The sequence below is a fragment of the Lipotes vexillifer genome, unplaced genomic scaffold (genome assembly GCF_000442215.2).
Source record: "Lipotes vexillifer unplaced genomic scaffold, Lipotes_vexillifer_v1.1 scaffold755, whole genome shotgun sequence".
Classification (NCBI taxonomy): domain Eukaryota; kingdom Metazoa; phylum Chordata; class Mammalia; order Artiodactyla; family Lipotidae; genus Lipotes; species Lipotes vexillifer.
This window is the reverse complement of record NW_006797755.1, coordinates 2016290-2026202: the sequence shown is the minus strand read 5'-3', so window position 1 is coordinate 2026202 and position 9913 is coordinate 2016290. Positions and strand designations below refer to the sequence as shown.

Genomic DNA, 9913 nt, shown 5'->3' with positions numbered 1-9913 from the left:
CACTCTTTCCAATGCCAAGTCATTAAAGGTCGAACAAGGTAACTGAAAAAATGTTGTAAGCTATTTCACAAATGATGTGCAAACATCTGACTTCAAGGGGGTTATGTATGTGTTTGTCTTTAAAAGAAACATCAAATACCTCAGCATAGTCAGGCAAGTATTACTTGTTGTCAGTGGCCCTAAGAACAGACTTGCTTAGGCAATAACTAAACTTCTAGTTGCCTCTGAAAAACCAACATCCTTCTCAGTAGCAATGAATCTGGTGTTGAAAAGACTGGAGGGAAAATATATGTCAGCCCAAGACTAAAGCCCAGAAACCCTAAAAGAAGAATGAGAGATGCTACAGTGAAAGAAGCTGAAACTGTCAATTCCAAGGAACAATTTTAATTCAAAAGCTTTGGGTGAAAATCATCTTTTGTAGAAAACAAATATTTTGAGATATCTGTTTGAAGGACTTTATTTTAGATACAAATTTAAGTAGATAACCGGTCTTATACCATAGTCATTTATCATTCTTTAAAGGACCATTTCCATAATTTATATATATATGATATATAAAATATATAAAAATAAATATATTTTATATTATAGAAGGTTATAAAACCTATCCAGAATGTCTCTGTACGCTGTGAAGATGTTTCTGTAACTTGTATTTAACATAATAGATTCTCTTTCATCACAACACGGTATGAAAGAGGGAAAACATTTTCAAAAGTAAGCTATCTAGAGTTGTAGGACCAGCTTCTGAATATAACATCTAACGCAGCAGCTTTCAGAATGTCGTTTTACTGCTTTTGATTAGCCAGACTTATCTCAAGATCCCGCAAAGAAGCTGCTGTCCACTGGGTAACAAGTCACAATAAGATATATATTGTTCAATCTGAGTCTCACTTCTGTTAAAAAGTAAAAAGCAAAGTCAAAGAAAAAACTCCCAAGCTGCGCTGGCAAGTGGCAACACTAGAGGGAGTTGTGAGCACACATTCCTCTACAACTGATCCCTGACACCCTTTTCCAACTGCTCTTAACTTGGGTTAACCAAGGAAGGAAACTCTACTGTAAATAGTCCTAGAATTACTTGCTATCAAAACCCACTACCCTAAGGGCTTCCCTGGTGGCACAGTGGTTGAGAGTCCGCCTGCCGATGCAGGGGACACGGGTTCGTGCCCCGGTCCGGGAAGATCCCACATGCCGCGGAGCGGCTGGGCCCGTGAGCCATGGCCGCTGAGCATGCGCGTCCGGAGCCTGTGCTCCGCAATGGGAGAGGCCCGCGTACTGCAAAAAAAAATAATAAAAAATAAACCCACTACCCTCTGCATTTGACTAGTTCCCAAAACAAGTCATCACTGAAACCAGCCAGGGCACAGTGTGACTGTAAAAATAGCCACAAATGATCCCCCTCCCTCTATGTACACACTTAACCTTCTCCCACATTTACCCCAGGCTTAGCTATTTGATTTCGTTTGGTCAATGGGACATCAATGAAGAAATGTGAGGCAAGCAGAGACTTGGAAAGTGCTCTGGCTGCTTTGGGATATCCTGTATCCACCATCATGTGAAGCCCATGCTAGCCCACCGGATGCTGAAAGGCACATGGCCAAGTCATATCTGTTTCCCAGCTGACACTGAGCCAACTACCAGGCATATGAGTGAGGCTAAACTGGACCTCTTGCCCCCACTGAGCCAGCCCAGAGCAGAAGGACTGCTCAATGGACTCACAGAATGATTTATACCCCTGCTTTCAGGGGAAGTTTGTTATTCAGCAAAAACTGATACGTCCAGTAATCCTACAGTCTGTATAACCCACCTGAGCAATGATCTTGATGGAAAACCATGATGTTGATGGCCAGATGGAAAGAACTTTCCACCTACAGAAACCTAACCCATGCCACAAGGACAAGGTCCCACGCAAATGTCATATCTTTCACGAAACCTTTTGTGATTTCTAGCCCTCAACTAAGCATGCCCCCAACTAAGCATGACCTCATATGCTCAGTTATTCTGCTTGATCAATATTCTCGTGATGTATCTACATCAAAAGGCTCTCACAAGTAGAGACTGACATCTCTGTCATTCTTGTGTTTAGTGTCAGCAAAAAAAAAAAAAACCTGTTCAACTCAATTAAAAATTGATCATTTAAAAAAGATAAACCTTTCCACTTTTCTGTATGTTTGAAAGCTTTCACAATAAAATGCGGGGTGTGTGGGGGGGTAATGGAATAAACTTATTTTTCACTTACTGACCGAATACTACAATGTAAACGCTATGGCCTCAGAGAATATGTTTTGTTCACCACTCGATTCCCAGCACTTAGAATAGTACCTGGCCCACAGGAGCTACTCTACAAATAGTTGTAAAATGAACAAAGAAGGGATTAAAAGGAAAAGAGCATTCAAGAAAACTCAGAGGAAAATCAAACATGCACCATTAGATGAACTTCTGCTTCAAAGTGTTCATTTGCTCCAAAGAGGGAGACAGAACTGATCAAAAGAGATGCTGTGTCAAAGCCCCACACGCCCCCTAGTCATGGACTGCTGGGTGCGAGTGCGCTCTGTGGACCCCAGCACACACCCCAACACCATGTGTGGCCACCAGGTGAGGTGCAGGGTCACCAAGGGTCAATCTGCTGTTCCCAGTTCTGTTTATGCCAAAAGTATTTGTAATTCTACTTAATTAAATATTATGTGAACGGACAAAATAAATTTAAAAAGAAAGAATTCCCTGTTTCTACAAGAAGTAGGTCAAATGCTTTGCAAAGTGAGTTGTTTAGGGGACACGGGTTCGAGCCCTGGTCTGGGAAGATCCCACATGCCACGGAGCAAATAAGCCCATGCGCCGCAACTACTGAGCCTGCGCTCTAGAGGCCGTGAGCCACAACTACTGAGCCAGTGCTCCTAGAGCCCGTGCTCCGCAACACGAGAAGCCACCTCAGTGAGAAACCCGCTCACTGCAACAAAAAGTAGCCCCCACTCTCAACAACTAGAGAAAGCATGTGCACAGCAACAAAGACCCAACACAGCCAAAAATAAATAATTTTTTTTTTTTTAAAAACCCAAAAAAGTGCAGTCGAATTAAGTAGAAAAGACAACTCTTAAGAACTAGAAAAAGGCTTACCTGGAAGGATCAGATTGCTTCACAAGGATCTTTAAATCTACTGCTCTTGAAAAAGACTGAGAATGGAAATCATAAGACACTGGACTATGGGTGTGTTTTACGGAAGAATGACCGCAGGAAACTCAGGGGACCAAACACAAAGCAAAGGCCTTGGCCTCACATCAAAAGTGTGGACAAGGAATATACATTAATAGGTTGTAAATTAAGATAAAAAAGTGAAAGGTATGTTTGTGTAATTTTTAACTGACAGTTTTATTGAGCAGTTTCTGGTCCTGATTGCCAGAAGCAGAATGTCTGCTTCCTGATCAAAGGGAGAGGGTTTACAATTCAAATACTGTCATTCAAAGAGCCACTGACCTTCGGAAGGGTGGGAATCCACAGAGCAGTATGTACGTGATCACGCCAGCTGCCCAAATGTCCACCTTCAGGCCATAGCTGGGGAAACAAAGTGGGTGGGAGGAGAGAAACAGTGATACTACTCCCAGGAACCCTGCACGTTACTGGAGCACTTGCCTTTGTTTTTAGGGAAAAAAGGCCTTTCGGTACCAGACTGCTCATTTCATGCAGAGGAATGAATTACCCTTTGGACGAAAGGTGCCTGCTCTTCTCCCAACCTCACCACCATCTTGGGGACTCCAAGACTGGCCTTGGGACAGAAGTCCAGGCCTAGGGCTCTCGGAACTAGAAGCACAAACTCAAGCTCCTGGGATCAAAATCATGGTGCAGGTAACAGTCTCTCCTGCCCTCCACATTCCCAAGAGGCATGTGAATACACAGCAGCAGTAGCAGCAAAATATACCCTTTCCCAAAGTTAAAGCACTAACCCAAACCCCCAGGAGGCATACCCAGTTTCAGCAATGATTTCTGGGGCCACATAAGTCGGGGTGCCACAGACTGTGTATAAAGGGCCTTCAACCACAGTGGCCAGCCCGAAGTCTCCCAGTTTCAAAGACTTGGTCCCATCAGGATATTCACACACCTGGAACAGAAACCAGCCAATAATCAGAAGTCTTTTTTTTGTTTTTTTTCTCAGTGATTGCAAGGTGGGGGGGGCCTTTGGAATTAGGCAGAAAGGACACAGATACATTTACTAACAAATCAAAAGAAATCTCTCCTTGTGATATTAATGGCATGGTTTACCTTTGTTGCTTCTTAAAGCTCTAATTTTTCTTTCTAGAGATTTTGCATGTGATTTTGATTGTGTGAAATAGGAAAAAGACAATATTTCTACCTTCGCAAACAGTTCCTTACCTAGGAGTATAATGAACATGTCTGCATGCTGAGGGGTGTAGGTGGCTGCTTACCTGGTTGGCTCGAGAGCCCTCTAAAACTTCTGTTGTGTGTTTCCTGAGCGCTGGGGCGGGAGGGGGGGGGGCGCGGATGTGAGAGCCTCAGAAATGTTTATGAAGTGTCCACTGAAGCGCTAGGTGGTCTCCAACTTGCATGTTTAGTTTAGAAAATAAAATTAGAACTTGTTCTCTAGACAATGATGAATATAAATATTACATAGGGGAGAACCCTAGAAATTTAGAAAGAAAATGACTTTGGGGATCAGACAGCCTGAGCTTGCATAACCAACCACTCCACCCATTTTCTGGTGATGTGACCTTTGAAAGTCTCTCACTTGCCCTGGGCAGGATTCTTCATCTGTGAAATGGTAGGACAGGGGTCCTTGGCTCACGGGGTTGGTGTGAGGATGAAATGAGATGAAGTACAGATCAGGACTTAATGAATGTTCCTTCCTTTCCTAGAAGGACTGGCTGATTAGATCAGGTAAGTCATCATCTTGGAAAAGGTTTAACAATGCTGATGAACATGTAACAACTTTTCTAGAAAGCACTGCAACCATACGTAAATTTCTTAATATCCTTCATAACCTTTGATCCTGTAAATCTACTTCTAAGAACCTGCTCTTGGGCAACAGAGATGGACCGAAAGGTTATACACAAGAATGCCAATATCAGAATTCATCTGTTTTTAAAAACTGGAAGCAACATAAATGGCCAACAGGGTAATGGCTTAATAAATCATGGTAAATCCCTACAATGAAATATTATACAGTCACTAATAAGCACATTTCAAGTAAATATTAATCATGGGAAATATTTACCATATTACGTAAAATTTTTTAAGTATTCAAAATTATATATATGCTGTAACAGCCCAAAATGTTAAGTTTATCTCTAGGTGGTAGCATTACAGGTTACTTTAATTTTCTTCTTTATACTTTCCAGTAGTTTCCAAAATGTTTACAATGAACATGTGCTGGTTCCATAATTCAGAAAAAATTAATTTTATATATATGAGCAAACTTTCCTTATGGGATAGAAGTCCGGAAGTTACATTTTAAATGGATTGTTTTAGAAGCAAATGAGCGTGTGCGAGAACATAACTGAGATTTGACTGTGGGATCTTTAACAAGCTGTCCATTTGCCTCTTGGACGTCCATTCTGAAAACACTCAATTTCAGAGGAAAACTACAAAAACCTAACCTGTACTCACGTCATGTCTTTCCTCTACTTTTACATTTTAAACATATTTTGTTTGTGTTTCCTTGTATTCTACCATGAACTGAATCACATTTTCATCTAAACCACTACTTAGCAAAGGAAGTGAAAAATTTAGCAAATTATGTTTTTCAAGATAAGCATGTTTACAACATCATCCATTAGTCTGCTACCTAATGAGGGGGGTGATTTATAAACTCCTCAATAAAAAGACATCAAGAACCTCCGGCCTTCCTCATGCCAATGACCCCACCATCTTAATAGGCATTTTTTTTAAGGATGACACTGAAATACCTTCCTAGCCTGTGATGTTCTCAACAGTTTAAGAGGAGTATTTTTCACCTTAGTATTTTAATAACTGCTTCCATGTTGATGTACTAAATACCCATGCGCAGCATGCATCTTTATGACTTACAAGTTTCACAGGACTAATGATGAGGATTTGGAGTCCCTCACAGATATTTATCATTCTGAGTCAGCCCACAACTCAACAGAAACATATTCAAAGCTACTAATGAGGGTTCCCTGGTGGCGCAGTGGTTGAGAGTCCACCTGCCGATGCAGGGGACACGGGTTCGTGCCCCGGTCCGGGAGGATCCCATGTGCCGCGGAGCGGCTAGGCCTGTGAGCCATGGCCACTAAGCCTGCGCGTCCGGAGCCTGTGCTCCGCAACGGGAGAGGCCACAGCAGTGAGAGGCCCGTGTACCGCAAAAAAAAAAAAAAAAAAAAAAAGCTATTAATGATTCAGCCTAAAGCAACAGAAACCAGGTTCTTAGTCATGCTTAGTCTTAGGATGACTTTCCATCCATTATGTTTAATATAAACATTAACAAGAACAATCTGAATTACAGTTAGAATTTATGATGCATTTACTGAAACCCAGACTTTAGAAATTCCCTGAGTAATTGCAGTGATAAGAACATTATAACCAACATTATAATTCTAAATGTCTCTATCATGAGAGTAAAAAAAAAAACGTTTTGTTAATGTCATTTTGTTTTTACAACTTTAAAATACACTCGTTAGGTACATTTTTTAAAAACAGTGTTTATTTTAGACATTCAATTTAGGGATGCCTAGGGGTATTTAAGTGTTGTCAGATACTCAGAAGTCCCAGAAGCCCCGTTTTTCACATCCCCTATAAGGAATTCAGAGTCAGATGCAGGAGTATAAATAGAAAGGGACTGAACAGTCTATAATCATTGAATTATGTTTGGGCAAGTGGTACTCCTTGGCTAAACATCAAAAGGGAAGTGTCATAAGGGGCAGACAAGCCTGAAATAATAATATTTTATCTGATTCATCTCTCCCCAATGCTAGACACAAAGGCAAATATGTGGAAGAGAATGTAAGTAAATTTCAAATCTTAGCTGGAGATTCTCTTCAAAGCAGGAAAAAAAAAAAATATATATATATATATACATCTATAAATCTACACACACACACACACACACATTTATGACATTGCTGGGACTTTCCTGGTGGTGCAGTGGTTAAGAATCCTCCTGCCAAAAGAGGGGACACGGGTTCAATCCCTGGTCCAGGAAGATCCCACATGCTGAAGAGCAACTAAGCCCCTGCGCCACAACTAATGAGCCTGTGCTCTAGAGCCCACGAGCACAACTACTGAGCCCGTGTGCCACAACTACTGAAGCCCGCGTGCCTGGAGCCCATGCTCCGCAGCAAGAGAAGCCACCGCAATGAGAAGCCCGCACACCGCGACCAAGAGTAGCCCCGCTCGCCGCAACTAGAGAAAGCCCACGTGCAGCAACGAAAACCCAATGCAGCCAAAAATTTTTTTAAAAATTTATGACATTGCTTTAAGAAGCTGACACGGACACACACACATGGCTTTAAGAGACTGGTTTTAAGAAAGAGGTGGCTAAATGCACAGGGACTCCAAAGGCCTTCTGTTCTGGCAGAGAGTTCAGTTCCCCTCAGGAACGCGCATCCTCGCAGGACTTGGGAGATTCCAATATTTTCCTAAATGCCGTCTCAATGCACTTCTATAGTCACCCCGCTGGACAATTAGGAAGAGGAAGAGAACTTTTGCTCCAATTTACAGATGAGGAAACTGAGGCTCAGAAAACTCAAGTTACGAGCGGGCAGCCAAGGGGGGCTCCAAACAAGACCACTGCTGTCCACCGCACCCTCCTGCGTCTAAAAGCCTGCACGGCCTGCAGACTCTCTGTGAGATCTGAACAACCACCACTGTGAGAACTCCAGCCCTGCGGTGCTCAAAGGGCCCACCACAAGCTGAGAGACGCTGTCAAAAGTTGCTCTCAGAATGCAAAACTGAAATATGTGAGAAATGCAGATCCCACATACAAAGTGAATGCCACAAGCTCTCTAAATAAAATGTCAGCATCATGATTTAGCAGGACTTCAAATATGAGAAACCAACCCTCTTCTCTCCCCTGCCCCCAGAACTCCTGGAAACGTGGAATTTATCACTGGTCTCTCATAGTTAATTCTGACAGGGCACCGCCAGGCTGTAACTCACGGCATTAATGGCCACCCCTGTGCTCCCTGACACGGTGACCCATACATCTCTGCTGGCAGGGGTTTAAATTATGGCACTGCTGCCAGAGAAGGGGATGCAAATCAGATGTCTGAATGCTCTGGTGTTTAAAGACCCAATTCTCTTTTAGAGTAGCAAGAGGTTGGCAGTCCCTCTGCATATTTCCTTTTAGTGCCTCGATGGCACTTTTTCATGCCAACCTGCTGACTCTATCTAGGATCAACCGAGGGGTCCAGTTAGGTTTCCAAAGGCAGGCACATATTCTACTTAGATATGCGCAGCTAAGGGTCTCCAACGCCTGACCCCACGGCCCTTTCATGTCACACATTAGCCTCATCCCGACATCAGTTTTATCATCTCCCTTCTCTGCCCTTTGGGCAGCACAGCGGGGTTAGAGCAGGTCTCAGAGTGGGGCGGACATTCATCCAGGTGGGGCAGGTGAGGCACTTGATTCCAATCTCCTGCCTACATTCATTCTGAGACTCATCCTAACGGGGACTGATGTCTCCAACTGCTATCTTCCCTTGATGCATAACAGCAGAAGAGGATGAGGGGCGGTTTTCTGAGATTCTGCATACAGTAAGGAACTGTGAGTGGAAAAGAGGGGAAACAGGGTGAGAACGGAATCAGTGAGCTGGGAAATGGGCACCCTCACGTTTAAAGGGAAGCTCACTCACCCCTCCGCCACTCTCCTCGCCGGCTGGGCCCCCGCAGTCAGAGCCAGGCGGCGCGGGCACTGTGGTAACCACTGGTCCTCGGGCCCCATGGCCCCGTGCTCTCAGAGAACATCAATCACAGTGGCCACTGCGGTGATGTGGGCCGTGGAGAGCAGGGGCATCCTCGTGAACACCTTGGCACCGTGTCTGGCTCCGCAGGGGGAAGCCTTGTCCCCTCTGCCCCTGGCCAAGCTCCGTCAGTGGGGCAGGGGCGGGGCCAGCCCAGACCGCAGCCTCAAGGTGCAGAAGCAGCCCGTTGACAGGAGGGAACCCCACGCCCTCACGTCCACCCAGGGGCCTGGCTTACCGCTGCCTCCATTCCTCCTTAGAGTTCACATAACACATCTTGTTTTACAGAGCAGGGGTGTTTACTTTCCTAATAGGAACAAACAGAAATGAAACATATTCCCTCAAGGTAGGAGACAGTAAGAAAAAAAACCTCACATACTTTTTAAGTGGACGCTCGGAAATTATCAAATGGTATTAACCAAAAGGTGAAATGGATACCCTGGATTAGCAGAAAGCCCCAGGACGGCCCCAAAGCCTAGTCCATTCAGTTGTTATTTGCATGCTGGGCGTATGAGGCAGGCTGTGGAGACTTGTGTTTGAGGGCCAGCTGCTGGCGACCTAGGTGGCCATGGTGGTCAGTCACTAGCTGTCTACCCACGTCCACTGTGTGCTTCCTCGGCCCTGGGGATATAAAGTAACCAAAACACAGACCTTGCCCCATTAGTGCTTACGACCTAGAGAAGACAACAGACAAGTAAACAATAAAATCACTGCACCACGGCAAGTGCAGCAAAAACCAGAGGTGGCCATGACTGACTCTGCCCAGGGAGCCTGGGGTGATATCAAGAAAACAGGTCTCGGGCTTCCCTGGTGGCACAGTGGTTGAGAGTCCGCCTGCCCATGCAGGGGACACGGGTTCGTGCCCCGGTCTGGGAAGATCCCACATGCCACGGAGCGGCTGGGCCCATGAGCCATGGCCGCTGAGCCTGCGCGTCTGGAGCCTGTGCTCCTCAACGGGAGAGGCCACAATAGTGAGAGGACCGCGTACC

General features: G+C 44.5%; 1 protein-coding gene across 1 annotated transcript in view; it reads right to left on the bottom strand.

The window, feature by feature from the left end:
- DCLK2 (doublecortin like kinase 2) overlaps positions 1-9913 on the bottom strand; it is a 161977-nt gene that overhangs the window by 7800 nt on the left and 144264 nt on the right. The window contains exons 11-12 of the mRNA XM_007469899.1: positions 3957-4090; positions 3469-3546 (exon numbers count right to left, since the gene is read on the bottom strand). Coding sequence (XP_007469961.1) covers positions 3469-3546; positions 3957-4090 — 212 coding nt within the window. The remainder of the gene's footprint in view (positions 1-3468; positions 3547-3956; positions 4091-9913) is intronic.